The following is a 23,165-nucleotide window of genomic DNA, read 5'->3' on the forward strand; positions in this document are numbered from 1 at the left end:
TGCCGCCCTCCTATTGGAGGTTTTTAGACGAACATTGTAGCAGAACACTAATCTCTATGCTGTATGAGTTTTGTCTGCGAGAACAAAATGAGGCTGAAAATTGCACAGCGATAAGCCGGCTTAAGAGAGAAACGAGTGAAGGTGCTGTCATGAGAAGCTCATACGAATTTGAAAGAGTGGTGTATGATTTCACACAAACGAAGAAAGAAAATGTACGGACGCTAATCTTGCCTCAAACCATAACCTTAACCTTTGCAACTTTTTATAACGTTTGCCTCATTAGAGTCGATTCGGCTGTTCGGCTCTGAACAGGTCCCAGGTTTACGGAGGCTTTCGGATGATAAATTTTACTACATACGCACATCATTAATAATCTTCACAGCAGCCGTGCCAAAGCTTAGAGCTTAAAACACTCCACTTTATCTCTCGCCTTCTTTCTCTCTTGCACAAAGGCGAGCCAACGACAGCAAGGAAAACATGTAGGACTTCCTCGCTCCCTGTGCATCAACATATGCTTCCAATTAGCACGAGGTCCAAACCTCAGAAGGTAGAAAATGCTACAAAATCAGAGGAAAGTTATGAGAAGCCTTCACTCTTATTCGCTCTTACAGCTCAATGAACTCTCTCTCTCTCTCTTTCTCTCGGAAAGAACCCTCTCTTTCCGGACACTCTTCAGACTTCGGTGCGTAATAATCCACGAGAACAAAACGCTCTGTGAAGATTCATTCATCCATGACATGGACATGAACAAGTCGATGGGAGGGGAAAGAGAAAGATGGGTTTGGAGTGAGGAGCATGAAGTGGAGCAGCTAGCTAATGAGCTTACCTTTGATTTCAAAAAGTGCGCCTCGTCCTCCTCTCTTTCTTCTTCTTCTTCTTCTTCTTCTTCTTCTTCTGTTTCCTTTTCTTTTCCTTCGTCTCCTTTAGGATTTGTACTAGCAGGAAAAGTTCAAATGCATCTCTTTACTGTGCCAAGGAGAGAGTTGTTTGTCATCGTAGTTGCAGCTGGAGATAGACACTACTGCTTCAAACTTAAGTCCAGGATGTGTTTTATATTTTAACGGAGTTTCTTATACACTCACGTTCACGGTCAGGACCAGATCTCTCATCTGACTCAACTCCAAACTGTAGAGAGACGAGAAAGAGAGAGAGAGAGAGAGTGAGAGAGAGAGAGAGAGAGACTCCACCACAAGTCCTAGCAGTCCCAGAGTCCTCCCCCTCTGATCCCGCCTTCCCTCCCTCCCTCTCTCCCTCTCTCTCTCTCTCTCTCTCCCATCATTCCCTCCCTCTGCTCCGAGGTTCTGGGGTTGAGGCCGTGGATTTGGGGGAAGGGGGTTTAGGTTGAACAGGAAGGCACATGCCTTCTCACCATAAACGACGGTGATGTTTAAAGGATTGAGTTTAACGGATTTAATTGATGCCAAAGGAGAAAAAGAAAGAAAAAAAAGTTGTTTTATTTGCTGTGTGATTTCTTAATCTGAAATCTCTTCTTAATTATGGCATTGTGCTTTTCGTGAACGCACTTCTTAAACACCACATGAAGGCGTGTAATTTTGGGGTAAACATGCCAAGAGATGGAATTAACTTTTATGCAAAAAAAAAAAAACCCACTTTGTTTTTTTTTTGTTTTGTTTTGTTTTGTTTTTCGTCTTTTTTTTAACGTTACTCATCCAGACTCATCTCAGAAAGGGAGGGGTGGCGTGAAATGGTTCCACACAGCCGACATTTTTTTTGCACTGTCATTTTGTCGTCTCAATGTTCATGTTTGGACATTTTCCCCCACATTGTCAGTGCCCTAAATTTCAGCGTGTGCCTAATCAAGGTAACTTGTTTCAATGATGTACTTGTCTGATGATTGCTAAGTGGAATGTGCATCACTCGTAGATTTTATTTCACATTAATGGACTCGAAATACGTGAGGACACCGTGCCAGTCCATCTTTCCAGACGAGATGTCACTAATGTGAAAAAGGGTGCAAGAGGCGGGGCTTCCAGAAGAGCGCTTAATATCAGAGGATTCAAAGCACCTTCACATGTCTACTGGCATATCTGTTGTGTTTATTTATCATTTTTTTATATTATTGAGTGGTTGAGCTTGTACGCTCATCGCACACCAGGGATGGTCACTTTCTGGTTAAAGTCATGTATGAAAAGACTTTAGTTTCCCCCTTATTGGCTTGTTTGAGCCTCTGATTGTCAGTGGACCTCTGCACGGCTGTAGAAGGAATGCAGAGTTACAAAACTGAGCTTTGTGTAGGACAGTATTTAATAGCTGAAGGAGTGTCTTGCTTAATTATTTACTTTGGCCAAAGGCTGCCAGGATTGACAGTTAAAAAGTTCTTGCAGAGCTAAACGACTTCTGAATTGAATGAAGAGCTCCAGTGTAACAGGGTTTTAGCTTGACAGTATTCTTAGACCTGGACTTATTTGTACTAGTATGAGGATATTACATTAGCATCCAGCGAAACAATTTATCAGCTGATGTACCTGTAAAGCGACCAATCAAATCATTATATCAGCTTCTGCTACATTTTAAGTCAGTTTGAAGTTTATTTTAGTGAAATGTATAAAAGTTTATATACTCTTCATATATATATATATATATATAATTAAAACCGGGGCGCACGGTGGCTGAGTGGTTAGCACGTTCGCCTCACACCTCCAGGGTCCGGGGTTCGATTTCCACCGTGGTCCTGTGAGTTTGCATGCTCTCCCCGTGCTGCGGGGGTTTCCTCCGGGTACTCCGGTTTCCTCCCCCAGTCCAAAGACATGCATGGTAGGCAGATTGGCATGTCTAAAGTGTCCATAGTGTATGAATGGGTGTGTGATTGTGCCCTGCAATAGATTGGCACCCTATCCAGGGTGTACCCCGCCTTGTGCCCAATGCTCCCTGGGATAGGCTCCAGGTTTCCCCGTGACCCTGAAAAGGATAGAGTGGTATAGAGGATGAATGGATGGATGGATGGCACCAGTCGCAACATGTACAGTCTTGTAATATTGTCATCATCTTATTTTGTATTATTTATCTTTTATTTGAAATCTAACGCAGGATCGGTGCAAAAGTCCAAGCTAAGACTTACATTATACAAGACGCTTGTACATATCACAATAAAGTGCTTGAATCTTGAAAGTGATTCCTGAAAAACTTCAAGCTGTTCTCTCCAGCGAAGAGCGCCCTCTGTGGGTGAACTTTAGCACCATGCTGTCTTTTCTTCAGCGTTCACAGAAATCCTGCTGGTTCAGGTCAAGGATAATTTCATGGGTCTGTTCGGAATCCCAAGGACATCCAATTTCATCACAATCGTGTTATTAGAAAGACTGAAAAGGATTATGTAGGGCAGCCGTTCTCAGAGCGGGGTCCGTCAGCCTTGGCTACGGTTCCTCAGAGCTGATAATGAGTGTTTATTTTGTTACAGTGCTGGAAATCACAGCCATTATCAACGTTCTTATACAGATGCTTACTATGAATTCCTGAGAGTTAGTATTATATTTCACTTCTATTCAATTTTAACTCAAACCCTGATCACTCAACAAAGATTACCGTAATAAATATAAATTCTGCGGACCTAACGTGTTAGCCGAATTACGACAACATAATGTTTAAATACTGTGCTGTATGTTTGAATATTTGAATTGTGTTCATAAATGAAATCTATGCTGAATGAATCTGTGGAATATAAGGCATTGAAGGGGTCCCTGGATGCAAAATAAAACAAATACGTAAATAAATAAATAAACCTTGGTGTTGATAACAGTAAACATTTAACAATGTTCCTAATAGTAATAATATTAACTATGGAGTCGTCGGGTCACAAGGTAATGAAATTCGATGGTATATCCTGTTAAGCGCATGCTTCGACATAAAGAGCGCATGGTTGTGTTGGAGCGTTACACTGTTGTTTGTAGTGTTGGCTGTACTTTGAACTTCACAGGCTATCCACCTTGCTTATCAGCTCAGTGTGAGTCATGTGGTTAGAGATTTCTCCTGGATAATCTGCTCTGTATGTGAAAACGTCGTTGGACGCTGAACCACCTGGTCCTATAAAACATTTCCACTGGGCCGTCCAAAAAATATCCACTGTAACAAGAGGAATATCTTGAGTATAGTGAAATCCCTCTGACATTTCTCTTGATTAGATTGTTTTTAAACAAAGATAAGCTCATTATGCCTGTTTGTAGATATTGTTGCTCATTTACTCAAGCTTGAAATGGTCTTATCCTGTTATTATTAGATCATTTTGCTTATTTTGAGCGTTTATTTCACGAAAGAAGCAAAACGATCTCTCGGAGTCTCGTGTGAGGCTGGCAGAATGAAATAAACTTTTGTTTAAGAGCTAAGAAAACAGAAATAAAAGAAAGAAGAAGGCATAATCGTCGTTATTATGAAGATGAAATGTTTATTTAACATGAATGGAAGAGTCTCCAGTGTTAGCGCTTTGTAACAGGAAGTTTTCCAACTTGGGAGACACTTTGCAAGTTCTCGGGCCAAAAAAATTCGAAAAAATTCAAAAAAAAAAAAAAAAGAGAGAGAGAGAGGCCGGTGAGGTCTAGTAAATAAAATGGAAATTGATGAAGTTAGAATAGTAGTTTTCTCATCCTCCCAGATTGTCCCGTATGGCATTAGTGGCGCTTTTTTATTATTATATTAAATGTTTTAGGTGTCCTTGTAGAAGCCTGTTTTTTATTTATTTTATTTATTATTTTTTTTTTATTTTAAAAGCTCTATATTGAATTACTAATAAGAACAACTTAAGGAAAAACAGTGAGGATTACCGTCCCATTGAAGCACTGAACAGACTCTGGCCAAGGTTCTGTCAAAGTATAATTTAAAGGCCTTCCATCGGACTGGTGAAAATACACATCAAGTTTTAAATCAGTACACTTCATGAGCTTGCACTTAACAACAATGATGCCACTGGCTTCCTGGAGACTGCACTGTCTGTCAGAGTCAGTGCTGGTGGTCTGGTTAATGCTGTTTCGTGTCTCAGAGATGGATCTGTTTACGCAGACAAGCTGCTCTTTGTTCATGGTGGTCAGACTCATTCCCCTGAGAGGCTGGGGATTAGCGCAGTAAACCTGACTCAGGTCCGCCACGGTCTTGCTGTAGAAGAGCAACCACTCGTGAAGGTACATTAGGTCGCAATCGCAGAGCCAGGGATTACCATGGAGCTGCAACAAACACTCAAAGTCTAAAGGCTCGAAAACACCGTCCGGAAGGTTCTCCAGTCTGTTCCTGGCCAAGTTGAGGCGCGACATCTGTCCCTGATCTGTGAAAAGATCTGCTTCTAGTGAGGTTAGGTTGTTCTTCTGCAAATCAATGACACTGATTTGGAGCAGTCCTCTGAACACAGTGCTGGCTAACTCCTGAAGCGTATTCTCAGATAAGTCCAGATGCTCTAAGGAGGAAAGGTTGTGGAAAAGTTCTGCAGGAAGAGAAGATAGCAGGTTTTGAGACAAGTCCAGATGAGTGAGATTGTGAAGGCCAGTAAATGCCACGGAGGATAGTTGGACTAAGGAGTTCCCTCTGAGCATGAGCTTCTTCAGATTGGAAGGGAATAATCCAGCACTCAATGTTGATATTTTGTTACCTCTGAGATTCAGTTCCTTCAAGTTGTCCAGCTGGCTGAAGATGCCCGGAGTGAGTTGAGCGATCTGGTTACCCTTCAGGGACAGAATTTGCAGCTGAGGGTTTCCTCTGAAGGTGTCCACAGCCAGACAGGTGATCTGGTTCAAACCTAAGTCCAACTTCTTCAGCTTGCTCAGCTTACTCGTGTGTATTGTAGGAAGCTTGTTGGAGGCCAGATTGAGCTCTTGGAGGTTGTAGAGCTTGTGGAAAATATCCCTGTGGAGATTTGTGAGCATGTTTCCTCGCAGTTGAAGCGTCTCAAGCTTCTCAAGAGAGTCAAAAATGCTTGGTGCTAAAAGCGTTATCTTGTTGTTGTTAAGAAGAAGCTTGGTGAGCTTGTCCAACTTATTAAAGGTTCCAGCTTCTAAGACCAAGAAATGACTTCCGCTAATCTCCAGCTCCTCTAGACTCATCAGACTTTTAAAGGCGTCATGGGAGACATTCTCCACTGGGTTGTTCAAGAATACAAGTTTGGTCAGGTTTCCCAGATGCTCCTGAATGGTGATCCTTCTCAGACCAGATGCTATCACGATCAGAGCTGTCGCCTGGGAAGGGATGTCCGCTGGCAAAGCCTTTATCAGCGGATCTGAGCAAATGACGGTTGTTGCAGAGAAACACTGGCACAGTGGAGGGCAGGAGGTGCTGCTGATGCTCAGGACAGCGTTTTGGCAGAGCTGAAGCAGGACAAGCAGAGCGACCACGTTGTTGATCTTCATCTTCTCCTGGGAAAACAAACAACAAACGAGTGTTTGTTTCTGGTTTCAGTCTTGCGCTTTGACACTTTATTATATCCATTGTAAAAGTTGAAAAAAGTAGCATTTTGTAGGAAATGAATAACCTTCCGTGATCTTTAATGATCGTTGTTATGTTTATGTTCACTGTAATGCACATTGTAGGCTATGTAAGGAATTAACACTACAGGAAGTTGATTGTTGAGTGTTTTCCTATAACAGCATGTTCTGAAGTGTTTTATTTCCTCTCTTACCACAGCAATTTTCAAAGATTTTGTTCATTAATGAACAACACGTCATACATTTTAGCCATTTATAGTTACACTTAACGATCGTGGAACAACTCCAGTTCCTGTTCTCACTTGCATTAAACAGTCATCCCCCCCCCCCCCCCTTCAAGTTAATGAGACGTAAACAAAACAGAAAACTTAAAGCTTAAAACGGTTTTACTTCTGATTTTTGCAAAGCGCTGACACTGGAGACTCCTTCCATGAATGTAAAATAAACATCCCCTTACAGAAAACTTCACAATACCAGTGATACACACGAGCGCGTTATTGTCAGAGCTGCTGTTACAGAAAATGAATCAAGACTTACTGACCAATCAGAATCAAGGCTTCAGCAGTTGTTACCTGTTTACATTATATAGATTTATGTGGAAATTTCTGTATTGTGATTGTTTTTTTTTTTCTGACTTATATTTTTGTCTTTCATGAGACATGGTCTTTTTTTTTTAAGTGAACAAATGATCTAACTATACATGAAGTAGTAGAAATGGAAAACTTTGAACTTTCTCATAGTGTCGTTACAAACAACGGTGCGTGTACGCAGTATAAAAGAATCTTCTTGACAAATAGAATGATGAAATCTGTTTAGACTTTGCTGTTCAGGTTCAAACTAAGAACGGATCAAAATAAGGAGACAAACATACGGCACTGAAGGAGAAAATGTACATGATGTACCTGCATGTCCGGAATTTTCTGTAAGAAGGAATCAGTCGAGCTGCAGGTTCAGGTTCAGACTTTCTGCCGTTTTGGCCGCGCTAATCTCACCGCTAATCTCGCACTCGTCTGCTCTGCAAAAGTACAATATTTGCTGTTCGTCATTCAGTGCCTTACTGGAAGATGTTACAAAATAGTTCGCTCCGGTTCGAGGGTCTCGGCAGCATGTGGGTTTAGTTATTCAGCAGGTTTCTTTGTGTTATTAATACAGAAACTCTTTTCATTTCATCACTGAGTGAAGTTCTAAAGGACAAGCAGAAATAGAAATTAGAGTCATTTTCTATTTGTTGATATTAGGCACCATCTTGTGGACTTTTCGACCCTTTGGTCAATAATACGAGGGAACTTTTTTTTTACAGATACTCTCACATACTCTTTTTTACACAGTCACTTTCAGTTTGTGTTTTTATTAAAACAGCAGTAGGCTTTTTATGCTCACTGATAAAAAAAAAAATACAAAAGACAAATAGTTTTTGCTAAATAGAAATAAATTGTGTTAAAGGGGTATAGAAAACAATCAAATAAATAACTAAAGAAAGTAAATCTGTAGTAGTAGCATTTGTTTGTTTGTTTGGTTATATATGTAGTTAGTTAGTTATTACAAACAAATTTATATTATTATTATTATTATTATTATTATTATTAAAAGTAGAAGTAGTAATATTTGTTTGTTTGTTGTATTTTTATTTAGTCAGTTAGTTATTACAAACAAATTTATATAATAATAATTATTATTATTATTATTATTATTATTATTATTATTATTATTATTATTAAAAGTAATAGTAGTAATATTTGTTTGTTTGTTTTTTGTTTGTTGTTTATCTATTTAGTTAGTTAGTTATCACAAACAAATTATTATTATTATTATTATTATTATTATTATTATTATTATTAAGAGTAGTAGTAGCAGTAGTAATATTTGTTTGTTTGTTTTTTGTTTTTTATTTATCTATTTAGTCAGTTTGTTATTACTAACAAGTTTATATTATTATTATTATTATTATTATTATTATTATTATTATTAAAAGTAGTAGTAGTAGTATTTGTTTGTTTGTTGTTTGTTTATATATTTAGTTAGTTAGTTATCACAAACAAATTATTATTATTATTATTATTATTATTATTATTATAACTATAATAATAATAATAATAATAATAATAATTATTATTATTATTATTATTATTATTATTATTATTAAGAGTAGTAGTAGCAGTAGTAATATTTGTTTGTTTGTTTTTTGTTTTTTATTTATCTATTTAGTCAGTTTGTTATTACTAGCAAGTTTATATTATTATTATTATTATTATTATTATTATTATTATTATTATTATTATTAGGGGGCCAAGCACCCAGGCACCATGTTATTCCACCTTTTCTTCTTCTTCTTCTTCTTCTTCTTCTTCTTCTTCTTCTTCTTCATAGAACCTTCTGGAAATAGTTGTGAAATTTGGCATACTGAGTGGGAAGGGTCTAAGGAACCTTCTGAGCAAATTTGGGCAAAGTGTTGCCAATGCTCTATAGTATGTTTATAGTCAAACTTTTAAACCATGTGTCCAAAATTTAAAATCGAGGTTAAATCAACACCAAAGTCAGACCAACCTGGACAAAAGTTATCAAAACAATGTTGATATGCCAATGGTTTGCCAGTAACGTACCAACAAATCTGAAGGCAAATTTCTTGACAGCACCGCTTACTGGTCAAAAGTTACAATAACATGCTCAAAATGCTTCCAAGTGCCATTTTTGTTATTCCTTCAAATTTTGTCCAATCTTCATCAAATTGAGCTCACATCATTTTCAGACCTGTCTAAACAACTGTCTACTGTCGTTTCAGCCATTCAGTGTATTATTAAACAGACAACACATAACCGAAAGGGTTACTATCAAATAGCATTTTTATTGAACAATGTTGTTATTGTTTTAATTAATTAATTAATTAATTACATATCATATATCTTTTTCTCATTTAGACATTTCCCATCAGATATTTAGACTTTTTTAACAGTCTGTTCACTTAAAATGAAGGGATCTTTTTCCCCTTTTTTCCTACCACACAGAAAACATACGCAAGTAGCCTACGTGGAATTATTGTTTATGAAAGTTCGAAAACAACATGTTTTCTCCTTAGTAAAACATAATTCCTGATCTCATAATGGCATCCGGGATCCCCAGGGCACAATCTACTTACAATCCCAACCCAACATGATCAAAATTATTCTATTTATTATTGAGCTCTTATAGTTATTAACCTGTTTAACTGGTTGAATCCAAATCTCAATAACTCGAGAACAAGCGTATAAATAACATCTGGAATAAAACGATCCATACTGTGTGTTGTGTTGTCACCTGAGGCTATTTGTTTGTTTATAGAGGTTGATGAAGGCCACACAGTTGTTATTTAAGCCCCAAAACCTAGAACTGAAGGTGAGTGCACTTTTTTTCCCATGACTGTATTGAAATACATTTAAATTGCCTGCTGTTAGTGAATTGTCCACCAGGTGGCACCAGTCTCTCTCTCTCTCTCTCTCTCTCTCTCTCTCTCTCTCTCTCTCTCTCTGTGTGTGTGTGTGTGTGTGTGTGTGTGTGTGTGTGTGTGTGTGTTGCTCCCAGGTGAGGGAGGAGGTGATGATCAACTCCAAACTTTAGTCCAAGTGAATCTTCTCTCCTGACCTGCAGCTGAGAGCTCTCTCTCTCTCTCTTTCTCCCTATCTTTATCTCTGTCCCTCTCTCTCAGGATTTCCATCCTGTCTTTCCTCTTCTGATTGGAAACCCCTCTCTGATAGCAGACATGGCCAGCGGAGGGATGCAGCTTCTCGGCTTCTCGTTGGCGTTTTTAGGCTTTGTGGGGTTGATCATCTCCGCCACCATGACGGAGTGGAAGATGTCCTCGTACGCAGGGGATAACATTATAACAGCACAGGCCATATATGAGGGACTGTGGCAGTCCTGTGTGTACCAGAGCACCGGCCAGATACAGTGCAAAGTCTACGACTCACTCCTACAACTACCCTGTAAGATACAGTCTCTTTTTTTACATTTACACGTTATTTACAGTTATAGTCTCTTATTTACATCATTTACATATTATTTACAGTTATAGTCTCTTATTTACATCATTTACATTTTATTTACAGTTATAGTCTCTTATTTACATCATTTACATCTTATTTACAGTTATAGTCTCTTATTTACATTTACATCTTATTTACAGTTATAGTCTCTTATTTACATTATGTACATCTTATTTGTAGTTATAGTCTCTTATTTACATCTTATTTACAGTTATAGTCTCTTATTTACATCATTTACATATTATTTACAGTTATAGTCTCTTATTTACATTTACATCTTATTTACAGTTATAGTCTCTTATTTACATTTACATCTTATTTACAGTTATAGTCTCTTATTTACATTATGTACATCTTATTTGTAGTTATAGTCTCTTATTTACATCTTATTTACAGTTATAGTCTCTTATTTACATCATTTACATATTATTTACAGTTATAGTCTCTTATTTACATTTACATCTTATTTACAGTTATAGTCTCTTATTTACATCATTTACATATTATTTACAGTTATAGTCTCTTATTTACATCATTTACATCTTATTTACAGTTATAGTCTCTTATTTACATTTACATCTTATTTACAGTTATAGTCTCTTATTTACATTTACACCTTATTTACAGTTATAGTCCCTTATTTACATTTACACCTTATTTACAGTTATAGTCTCTTATTTACATTTACATCTTATTTACAGTTATAGTCTCTTATTTACATTTACACCTTATTTACAGTTATAGTCTCTTATTTACATTTACACCTTATTTACAGTTATAGTCTCTTATTTACATTTACACCTTATTTACAGTTATAGTCTCTTATTTACATTTACACCTTATTTACAGTTATAGTCTCTTATTTACATTTACACCTTATTTACAGTTATAGTCCCTTATTTACATTTACATCTTATTTACAGTTATAGTCTCTTATTTACATCATTTACATATTATTTACAGTTATAGTCTCTTATTTACATTTACACCTTATTTACAGTTATAGTCTCTTATTTACATTTACACCTTATTTACAGTTATAGTCTCTTATTTACATTTACATCTTATTTACAGTTATAGTCTCTTATTTACATTTACACCTTATTTACAGTTATAGTCTCTTATTTACATTTACACCTTATTTACAGTTATAGTCTCTTATTTACATTTACACCTTATTTACAGTTATAGTCTCTTATTTACATTTACATCTTATTTACAGTTATAGTCTCTTATTTACATTTACATCTTATTTACAGTTATAGTCTCTTATTTACATTTACAACTTATTTACAGTTATAGTCTCTTATTTACATTTACATCTTATTTACAGTTATAGTCTCTTATTTACATCATTTACATATTATTTACAGTTATAGTCTCTTATTTACATTTACATCTTATTTACAGTTATAGTCTCTTATTTACATCATTTACATCTTATTTACAGTTATAGTCTCTTATTTACATTTACATCTTATTTACAGTTATAGTCTCTTATTTACATTATGTACATCTTATTTGTAGTTATAGTCTCTTATTTACATCTTATTTACAGTTATAGTCTCTTATTTACATCATTTACATATTATTTACAGTTATAGTCTCTTATTTACATTTACATCTTATTTACAGTTATAGTCTCTTATTTACATTTACATCTTATTTACAGTTATAGTCTCTTATTTACATCATTTACATATTATTTACAGTTATAGTCTCTTATTTACATTTACATCTTATTTACAGTTATAGTCTCTTATTTACATTATGTACATCTTATTTGTAGTTATAGTCTCTTATTTACATCTTATTTACAGTTATAGTCTCTTATTTACATCATTTACATATTATTTACAGTTATAGTCTCTTATTTACATTTACATCTTATTTACAGTTATAGTCTCTTATTTACATCATTTACATATTATTTACAGTTATAGTCTCTTATTTACATTTACATCTTATTTACAGTTATAGTCTCTTATTTACATCATTTACATATTATTTACAGTTATAGTCTCTTATTTACATTTACATATTATTTAGAGTTATAGTCTCTTATTTACATCATTTACATATTATTTACAGTTATAGTCTCTTATTTACATTTACATCTTATTTACAGTTATAGTCTCTTATTTACATCATTTACATATTATTTACAGTTATAGTCTCTTATTTACATCATTTACATATTATTTACAGTTATAGTCTCTTATTTACATCATTTACATATTATTTACAGTTATAGTCTCTTATTTACATCATTTACATATTATTTACAGTTATAGTCTCTTATTTACATTATTTACATCTTATTTACAGTTATAGTCTCTTATTTACATCATTTACATATTATTTACAGTTATAGTCTCTTATTTACATTTACATATTATTTAGAGTTATAGTCTCTTATTTACATTATTTACATCTTATTTACAGTTATAGTCTCTTATTTACATTTACACCTTATTTACAGTTAGAGACTCTTATTTACATCATTTACATCTTATTTACAGTCATAGTCTCTTATTTACATTTACACCTTATTTACAGTTATAGTCTCTTATTTACATTATTTACATCTTATTTGCAGTTATAGTCTCTCATTTACATTTACATCTTATCTACAGTTATAGTCTCTTATTTACATTATTTACATCTTATCTCTACTAGCTTATTATCTATACTTATTATTTTAGTAGTAGTTGTTCATTTGTTTGTTTTTGTTTGTTGTTATTTATTTACTCATTCTAGTTTATTATTTTGCTTAGTTTAGTTAGTTAGTTTGCTTGCTCACTTCCTTATTTACTTACCTAATGAACTACTTATTTGTCCCCCTATTTATTTGTTGAATTTTATGCTTTATTTACTTATTTGCATCTGTTTATTCATTTATTTACTTACTTCTTCTTTATATACTTATTTATTTGCTTACTTATTTACTTGTTTATTTAGTCATTTACTTCTTATTTACATACTTAATGTTTGCTTATTTATTTATTAATTTATTTGTTTGCTTGTTTGTTTGGTTACATATTTAATTACTTACTTATGTATTTATTTATTTATTTTTTTACTAACTTACTTCTTTCTTTCTGTCTTTCTTTCTTTATTTATTTATTTACTATTGATTTGTTTATATAATGTAAGGATTTGGGTAAACAGCTACTATTGTTCTATAGTTTTTGCCTTAGTGTAGCTCCTGTAATGACATTATTATGCATTGTTTTCTCTAAGTTTGTTAGTAATGGTAATAATCAGTTACTGCATGTCGACATATTACAACCTTATGGGCTGACAGGGGTGCCAATATTAATTAGAGTTCCCTTAAAGTCATAGTTTATTATTGTTATTTAACATGAAGCGCATTATATCTGGAGAAGTTCATGGTAAAGCAGTGTATGTATGAGGCTTAAAGAGCTCCTGGACTTTTTGTTTGTTTGCTTGTTTGTTTTGTTTTCGTTTCTTTACTTGTTCTCTCTCTACTCAGATTCGTAAAGAATAAAGATAAGAATCTCCACCTTCCCGCCTTTACGACGCTCCTGTCAGCGCATGCCTGTCAGTACATTCCTGTCAGTACATTAGGTACTGCTCTTAGCTCGGGCTTTCATACAGAGCTCATGTAGAGAGGTTCAGAACGAGCTCGTTAGACAATTCTATGTAAAATCTACAGAAATACTGGAAATCATCGAGAATTTGAGCAGTTGAATGTAATTCATCCTCCTCCTCCTTTTTGTCCTTATCCTCGTCCCTGTCCTGCTCTTCCTCCTCCTTTTGTCCTCCTCCTCCTCCCTCATCCTTGTCCTTCTCCTCCTTCCCTTCCTCTTCATCCTTCTCCTCCTTCCACTCATCCTTTTCCTTCTCCTCATCCTCTTCCTTCTCTTCCTCCTCCTCCTCACTGACCTCCTCATCCTCCTTCTCCTTGTCCTGCTCCTTCTCCTCTTTGTCCTCGTTCTCCTCCTTCCTGTCCTCCTCCTCTTCTTCCACCTCCTTCTCCACCTCATCCTCCTCTACCTCATCATCCTTCTCCTCCTTATTCTTCTCATCCTTGTCCTTCTCCTGCTCTTCCTCCTTATCGTCCTTCTCCTCCTCATCCTCCACGTCCTAATCCTCCTCCTACTCCTCCTCATCCTTCTACTCTGCCTCCACATCCTTCTCCTCCTCCATCTCCTCATCCTCCTCCTCCTCCTGCTCCTCCTCGTCCTTCTCCAACTCCTCCTCATCCTAAGTCTCCTCATCATCATCATCATGCTTCTCCTCCTCATCTTTCTCCTCAACTTAAGCTTCCTTCTCCTTCTCTTCCTCATCCTCCTCCCTGTCCTTCTCCTCATCCTTCTCTTCCACATCCTCCTCCCTGTCCTTCTCCTCATCCTTCTCTTCCACATCCTCCTCCCTGTCCTTCTCCTCATCCTTCTCTTCCTCATCCTCCTCCCTGTCCTTCTCCTCATCCTTCTCTTCCACATCCTCCTCCTCATCTGTCTTATCTGCACGTATTTTCCTGCGAGTTCAGACAGGTTGGATAAATACCTCGGATTCCATAACTGTTCCTGAACTGCTTTCACTGTTTCACTACCCACAACACCATGGTGTACAGACCTGACGATCTGGATCGGTGTATTGATTTAAAAGACAAAGATCGAAATCAATCATGAATCAGTTAATATGGATAAAAAACAAACGACCGATGTGTAACAAATCATTCATATTTTTAATCTGATTTGGCCTCTGAATCGTCATCATTATTCGTAAACTAACCCCAGGTCCTTAATCCAATCATATCGTATCGTAGCAGATTCATTATTATCATCAAACATCGAATTGTTTTGGCTCATTTCCATTTACAATAATCAACTTAAATTTAAAGAAATATAAGTTCTCAGGAATAACTGTAGCGACTGTGTTTTTTGTACATACAGTTGAGGTCTTAAGTTTACATACGCCTTGCAGAATCTGCAAAATGCTAATAATCTTAAAAAAAAAAACAATAATAATAATAATAATAAGAGGGATCATAAATGATTTATTAATGTTAGTTAAAGATTTTTTTTTTTTTTCATTATTAACATATTTGCAGATTCTGCAAGGCATATGTACAGTTATGACCTCAGCTGTAACTGCAATATAACTATATACCAATATCAAATAGAGGATGAGTTCCCCAGAACACTGTCATAACTTGGTCTTGTACTGAGTACAGGCATGGCACAGAACAATTATTTCTAAATTGTTACAGAAGAGAAGTTACACCATATTTCCAAGCATTCCAATGCTATGTTCATGGTTTATTAAATTACTTTCTCTCAAATAACAGCTAGTCCACTCAACGATATGGCAAAAAATATATATATAACATGATATCTACAATATATATATATAGAGAGAGAGAGAGAGAGAAATTATTTTTCCTTTCACTTTTGTCTCATGAAACTAGATGTAACCTTATATAAGGACTTGCTCATTGTACAAAATTGCACTAGTGTGAATGCGATCAGCTGATCAGTTCATTCTTATTATTAGCGCTATGAAAGTACTGATTATTCCTGAAAAGCTTAAATATTTTACCGCAGTTATGAGCTCCCTGCGCTATCACGTCTGTCTGATATGGATGTGTTTGTGTCTCTCCCTCTGCAGTGGAGGTCCAGGCGGCTCGAGGGTTCATCCTGTCGGGGATCCTGTTGTGTGGAATCGCCATCCTGGTGGCCTCGGTGGGCATGAAGTGCACCAAGTGCATGGAGGACAATGTGGAGCTCAAAGACAAAGTGGCTGTGGCTGGAGGCGTGGTCTTCATCATCGCAGGTATGGAGATATGATATATCTATATCTTTATATCTATATATCTATCTCTCTGTATATACTGTGTGTGTGTATATATATATATATATATATATATATATATATATATATATATATATATATATATATATATCTCAGTAAAGGATAAAACACATCAGGACTTCAGGAAAATGTTGTGGAACATCCACAAAACTTGTTAGTTCCTGATCACTTACGTTATAACATATAATTATTACAGGTAGAGAAGCACAAGAACTGGGTGATGTGTAAAAACAAGTTGTAGTGATATTACAATGATATTATTATATTTTGTAAAAGAATTATGATAACCGATTGCGACCCCTTCAGTAACTAATGGGTCGTCATGGTAACTTGTTTGTCATTGATCATGCCAGTTTCTGAATTCAATCCTATACACACCAATCAGCTATAACATTAAAGCTCCGGACAGGTGAAGTGAATAACATTGATTATGTCGTTATAAAGGCACCTGTCAAGGGGTGGGATATATTAAGCAGCACGTGAACAGTCAGTTCTCGAAGTTGATGTGCTGGAAGCAGGAAAAATGGCCAAGTGTAAGGATCTGATCTACTGTGACAAGGACCTAATTGTGATGGCTAGATGACTCGGTCAGAGCATCTCCAAAATGACAGGTCTTGTGTGGTGTTCCTAGTATGCAGAGGTTCGTACCTACCAAAAGTGGTCCTCGGAAGGACAATCGGTGAACCAGCGACAGGGTCATGGGTGCCCAAGGCTTCTTCATGCGCATGTGAAGTGAAGGCCAGCCCATCGGGTCTAATCCCACAGAAGAGCTACTGAAGCACAAACTGCAGAAAAAGTTAAAGCTGGCTCTGATAGAAAGGAGTCAGAACACACAGTGACTCCTGTCCACCACTGAAATCTCCTACAATGGGCATGTGAACATCAGAACTGGACCATGGAGCAATAGAAGAAGGTGGCCTGGTCTGAGGAATCATGTTTTTTTACATCATGTGGAGGCCGGGTGTGGGTGCGTCGCTTACCTGGGGAAGAGATGACACCAGGATGCACTATGGGAAGAAGGCAGTGTGATGCTCTGGCAATGGTCTCCTGGGAAACCTTGGGATTCATTTGGATGTTACTTTGACACGTACCACCTACCTAAACAATGTTGCAGACCAAGTACACCCCTTCATGTCAATGGTATTCCCTAACAGTAGTGGTCTCTTTCAGCAGGACAATGCTCCCTACCACACTGCAGAAATTGTTCAGGAACATGACAAAGAGTTCAAGGTGTTGACTCAGCCTCCAAATTCCCGAGATCTCGATCCGATCGAGCGTCTGTGGGGTGTGCTGGACAAACAAGTCCGATCCATGGAGGCCCCACTTCACACCTTACAGGACTTAAAGGATCTGCTGCTAACATCTTGGTGCCAGATCCCACAGAACACCTTCAGAGGTCTTGTGGAGTCCATGCCTCGATGGGTCAGAGCTGCCATGGTGTTTCTTATTTGTCGTTTCTGATTTTGCTCTTTGTCTTTGAGTGTGTCCTAACCCGATGTGCCATACCATTTACCTACTGTGTTTGGTTACGCCATGCGTAAAACATGGGGTGGGTTGAGTCACAGTATACCCGGTTATAGAAGTCACCACTCGCCACTGCTTCTCATTATGTCCAATATAAGGATGTCCTGTCGTCCAGTAATAAATACCACCAATTCCGCATGATATTAATTCTTTACAGGAATCCTTTTTTATTCTGTTTAAAGCTTCACCTGTTTGGTTGTTTGGTCCTTCAGGTGTCTTCGCTTTCATTGCTACTATCTGGTATGGAGATAACATCAGACGGAAGTTCTTCGACCCCTTCACCCCGACGAATGGAAAGTGAGCAGACTTTTACCACCATTTTATTTTCTTCATTAGAGATACATTTAACATACATTGCTGTTGTTCGTTTAAATCTGAGTTGTGCATAATTGACTAATACAGGAATTCATTTTTTTTTTTTTTTTTTTTTTACCTTATTCTAGGGTTAGTCTTTAATCTTAATTCATTTTTGGAAAATAAAGTTTATTTTCACTTTGTGTAGCAAATGAGATTTTATCACGTAACAAATTCAAAACACTTTTGAACGTCCCGCCCATCCCCTGCTTTCATTTGCATATCGAACATGATTGGCTCTTATGGGTTATGACACGAGAACACTTTTCTTTCACGTGTTTAGCACTGATTCACGTTTACCGATACGATTTTTCAGCTTCTTGTACTTTTTAATAGAAAATACCAAAAACTACTACAGTGACAATTTCCACACAGACTAGTCAGTGTATCAAATTAGTTCACTGTAAAAGGATTTAATCATGGTACAAATTAAGATTTTTATTGACATTCGGTAGCCTACGGATTAGGGTGGCTTTAAAATCGATCGGGTCAGTAGTGGACCTGGATGAAAGTAAAGTGGAGCTGGGAGGATAAATCTTGATAAAAATCTTCGCATCTTTTATCACAGTAAAAAGTATGTTCCCAGATGATCGCAGCAGGACTGTACAGATGTTGATGTTCTTGCTGCTTGCAGGTACGAGTTCGGTAAAGCTCTGTATATCGGATGGGGAGCGTGCGCGCTCACTGTGATTGGAGGCAGCTTGCTGTGCTGTAACTGTGGCCAGAAGAGCTCAGGAGCTCCACCAGCCCGTTACCCGGCGCCCCGCCCGAACCAGCCCTCACAGCCCGGCTACGTTTAACGCTCAGCCACTCTCAGGATAATCCAGGTCCAGGTTTACATAAAGCACACAGTTACAGAACAAAACATCGAACCAGTCACATTCGCTCTTCTCTAAAGTACTGCAAAATATGTCTCACTCACTTTTCTCACTCACTTCCACTTTTCTTCTGGATTTAATAATGCGGCGTGGTTTGAGGTGAATCCTTTGTTCACATGCGACCTGTTTTGTCAGAAATCCCTGTTATAACTGTTATGTTTGTTCAAAATGATATTATCTCTAGAATCAGCTTCTGTTTGCAGAAACCAAGGAACGATTTGCGTTAGTCTTACCGACCTGGCAACCTTTAGCCACTAAATCCCTGATTCATTTCATTCAAGAAACCAGACCAGTGAACAATGACTACGTTTACACGGACAGCAGTAATCTAATTACTGACCTTATTCTGAATAAGACAATATCGTGACATGAGTTGCATTTAGAATACTCCTTTCATGATCCCATGTTATAGAAACATAGATCGATTAACGTCACATGCTATTACTTCCCCACACCACGCCGTCCGACATCCGACGTGGGCTGCGTCCCAAACTGCGTACTTACCTACTATAGTAGCTGAGATACATGTATTTCTCCTACTATACAAGAGGTAAGTGCGCGGTTTGGGACGCAGCCGTGCTCTCTTGTTTGCCGTCAAACAGTTGAGCGCTGCCGTGTGTGTACGTGTCCTGTCGCACAATAGTGTGATACGTTAATAGTGTGATTAAAGTGTGTACATGTCTGTAATGCGACTAAAACAGGAAATACTCCACACGTCTTAATTCCATGTGTGTTTACTTCGAGTAACTTTAATCGGATTAACGTCATCAGTAATCTCTGTTTACATGCCAGTTTCTTAATCAGAGTATCGTCTTAATCGGGTTCATATCGGATTATCGTTGTCCGTGTAAACGTACTGAATCATTCAGTTCTCACACCAATTTGAACTCTTCCTAATCTTTCCAACAAGGGGATTTGTGAGAATGTCTGTGCATTTTTAAAAAATAATGAAACTGTTTTGAAATACCAAGGAACTTTTTTTTTTATTTATATTACATAGATTGCTATTTGATTCAAATTTGTTGCCAGTGCTAATTTTTTTTCCCCAAAACATATCCATTATTAGAGTGTGATTACATGCTACCTGGATTAATTATTATTATTATTATTTTTTATCAGAACCTTGTGCTAGTTAGTGATATGGTATTTCTCGGGCATTAAAAACTGTAAACAATATATTATTCTGCACTGGTTTTCAATTACATCATAAACAGATGTAAGGAATCAAACACTTGCGGGTGTTTTTTTAAACAGCATGAACTGAAGTGTTTTATTTCTCTTACACCACACCATTGGCCAACAATTACAAATTTGAATTTGTTAATGAATGACATCATACTTTTTATCCGTTTCTATATACATTTAGCGTTGAGTATCCAGAAATAACAACTTGGTATCATTAGCCTTGCACGAGTCCGCGTGTGAGAAACGAGCACGTGTTAGAACGAGCGCATCGATGTAAACCTGGGATCGTTCGAGTTGCTGTCGTAGGAAATGAACGAGCGGATAAATCGATACCTCCTGACCAATCAGAATCCAGAACTCAACAGCGCTGTGGTGTAATCTTCTTTTGTCAGCGTGACCCATAATGTATGCGTCCGAATGTCGTTGTTTTTTTTTTTTCGTGAATTGCTTTGTAAGGTGTAAGGTTTTGTTACTGAATGTTGAAGACATTTGTATGTCAATGATTTACTGAATAAAATCTTGCTTTTGTACGAGACCTGCGATTAAACGTTGTTTTTAAAGAAATGATGCAAGGAAGTTGTATTGCATGTTTATTGTGTTGTGTTGTGGTGTGGTGTGTCAATGTAAACATGTTTATACACAACAATGCTTGCTTTTTAAATGATAATTATAGGTCTACATGTGTGTGTGTGTGTGGGTGGGTGGGTGGACTTGTATTAAAGCACCAGTGGCACACACGGCTTATGACTGTGTGGTTTATTTTCTCAACAACACCTTCCTTCTTCACTGGAATGAGCTGAAAGGGAGCTGGGTGTGTTCTGTGGTCATGGGAGAACCCGCGGAGACACGTTCACGGGAGCAGAATCCAGAACAATCCCAGGTAGACACGCGGACAGAAAACATGGCTGAGAGGGATTTTAAAACTGCTATAACACTAAAAACAAAAACAAAAAAACATGTTGAAGGTCATAATATTCAGGAACAGAGTTGTAGATACATTCATTATAATTCTACTTTAAAAAAAATATATATTGAATCTGAATCTGCATAAAGCAACTAGCTAAAAATAATCCAACAAGAAGAAAAAGTCAATTACTTCATTATTAATTATTCATTAGTAATTATAAATAAATCTCTTGGTTGTGTTTTATGCATATTGCTGAATAAAATGTGACCAAATCAGTATTTAAATCCATTTTCAAATTGAAAAAAAAAAAAAAAAAAAATCTACACATCACCCCCCTGCTTTCATTTGCATATCGAACATGATTGGCTCTTATAGTTTATGACCTAACGACACTTTTCCTCTATGTATTTTTATTCGTAACATTGGTTTCTGATGTGGTTGAAGGTTGTAATCAGAACACGTTGTTTCTTGGATGTTAAAACTATTACTTGTGCAAAAGTTTGTATCCCCCACAGTTTCTGAAGAAAAATAAAAATAAAAATGCGCAATTTGTTTACAATTTCAACAATTCGCAAATGAAATGCGTGTGTATCTTACAATATCCAACAATAAATATAAAAACACACACACACACAAACACACATAATGATGAATCAGCAAAAAAGAGGTCTAAAAACAAAAAAGAGGTCTAAAAACAAAAAAAAAATCTAATTGGTCGTAAAATGTAATCTGAAAAAGGCAGAAGTGCAACAGATCTGACTGATACTTTAACATACACTTTCAAAACCAGTATGTCAATAAACCTAACAAGAGATAAAATGACATTGTGTTGAGAGAAACTATCAATTACATCACATGATTATCATAAATATTATCATAAATTCTTGCTAATGTACTTTTTTTCTTTTCTTTTTAAATCCCAGGTCATTAGATCATCAGGTGAGACCGGGTAGACATGCATATGATACGTGGTGTGTGTTTACTGGTTTCATACGGCTTAGCTTTGTATATTTCTGAAGGTTGTACGTAACACATTACTGGTGGTTGAGGCGTGTCTCGGGTTAAGCTAAGCTTTAAGAGAATTAAGAGAGATATTACATACATTCATCCATATATTCAGTAACACACACACACACACACACACTACGTGGATACAGTTAGTGTTTTGAATAATCATAAGCAGTGTCACAATTCTTCCCCTGAATGAAGTTTTAAACATTAAAAAAGTCAGCCAAAGAAAATGCCAGAAAACCATCAAGTACTGTTCTTTAGCTAGTGTTATATATTAAAGATGTATTTGCATATCAAGCATGATTGGCTCTTATAGTTTATGACATAACAACACTTTTCTTTCAAGCCTTTTGTTAGCAGTATTGGTATTTGAAATGGTTTTGCCACCGCCTTCCGCGTTTGTTAAAGTTACTATTCGATATAGTGGAAAAGTTTGCATCCCCCTGGGTTTCTGGATTTAAGAAAGAAAAAAAAAGAAAAAGAAAATGTACCTCTAATTGCAATTATTTACATTTTCAAGAATGTAATGTGGATATATCCTACGACCAGACCCTAATCCAAAGGATAATGCGGAATCAATGGGGGGAAAAGAAGTTCTGAATGGGACGGTGATGAATTCAGAAATCATGCACCGCTTATGGATATATACAATTTTAAAACGGTTTTTAAATGGGGAAATTTCCAACTTACTTCACTTCACTTCCATGACTTATTCTTCACTACATCCTGTTCCTGCACATTCCTTCGAGCCCCCCATAGAGTGCATGACTCGTGCGGATCTGCCGGAACATGTTCTACAATCAGACCACTGAAGAACCTGTGCAGGCACATCGTCTACGTCAAATTCCAGCAAAATAACAACAGAAGAAGTGCATCCTTTTTGAAACACAAGCTAAGTGTGTTAAGATTTATTCATGAGGAAAACATTGAGGTTCATTACTTGTATAGGAGCAGCAGTATACAGTGAATATGACCTCAGGCATAAGATCTTGTAGTCTGGGCATGTGGGCATGGTGACTTGGAAGCGTTTGTG

At 36.6% G+C, this 23,165-nt stretch overlaps 3 protein-coding genes across 4 annotated transcripts in view; 1 reads left to right on the forward strand and 2 right to left on the reverse strand.

Annotated features, from left to right (window-relative positions):
- Window positions 1-1,253, reverse strand: part of LOC128610425 (tensin-3) — a 63,387-nt gene extending 62,134 nt beyond the window's left edge. The window contains exon 1 of one of the 2 annotated variants that reach the window (XM_053629734.1): window positions 827-1,253. The gene's annotated coding sequence lies outside the window, so the exon portion shown is untranslated. The remainder of the gene's footprint in view (window positions 1-826) is intronic. The other variant, XM_053629735.1, reaches the window with a different exon arrangement.
- Window positions 1,254-4,379: 3,126 nt separating this feature from the next.
- On the reverse strand, window positions 4,380-7,668 carry zgc:153913 (carboxypeptidase N subunit 2). Its single transcript, XM_053629760.1, has 2 exons — window positions 7,319-7,668; window positions 4,380-6,347 (listed from the first exon to the last, which is right to left on the reverse strand). Exons 1-2 carry the CDS (start codon window positions 7,322-7,324, stop codon window positions 4,749-4,751), a joined length of 1,605 nt encoding a protein of 534 aa, XP_053485735.1. The 5' UTR covers window positions 7,325-7,668; the 3' UTR covers window positions 4,380-4,748.
- A 2,389-nt stretch (window positions 7,669-10,057) lies between these two features.
- On the forward strand, window positions 10,058-20,749 carry cldn1 (claudin 1). Its single transcript, XM_053629761.1, has 4 exons — window positions 10,058-10,372; window positions 16,070-16,234; window positions 18,010-18,094; window positions 18,786-20,749. Exons 1-4 carry the CDS (start codon window positions 10,150-10,152, stop codon window positions 18,949-18,951), a joined length of 639 nt encoding a protein of 212 aa, XP_053485736.1. The 5' UTR covers window positions 10,058-10,149; the 3' UTR covers window positions 18,952-20,749.
- Window positions 20,750-23,165: the final 2,416 nt, after the last annotated feature.

This window comes from Ictalurus furcatus, chromosome 7 (assembly GCF_023375685.1).
Source record: "Ictalurus furcatus strain D&B chromosome 7, Billie_1.0, whole genome shotgun sequence".
Taxonomy (NCBI): domain Eukaryota; kingdom Metazoa; phylum Chordata; class Actinopteri; order Siluriformes; family Ictaluridae; genus Ictalurus; species Ictalurus furcatus.

What these genes read in the sequence shown, in the direction of transcription:
- cldn1 (XM_053629761.1), top strand. Translation starts at nt 10,150, where the DNA reads ATGGCCAGCGGAGGGATGCAGCTTCTCGGCTTCTCGTTGGCGTTTTTA. An exon ending in CGTGGTCTTCATCATCGCAG is followed by an intron (nt 16,235 to 18,009) that starts GTATGGAGATAT and finishes TTGGTCCTTCAG; the next exon opens with GTGTCTTCGCTTTCATTGCT. An exon ending in TTCACCCCGACGAATGGAAA is followed by an intron (nt 18,095 to 18,785) that starts GTGAGCAGACTT and finishes TGCTGCTTGCAG; the next exon opens with GTACGAGTTCGGTAAAGCTC.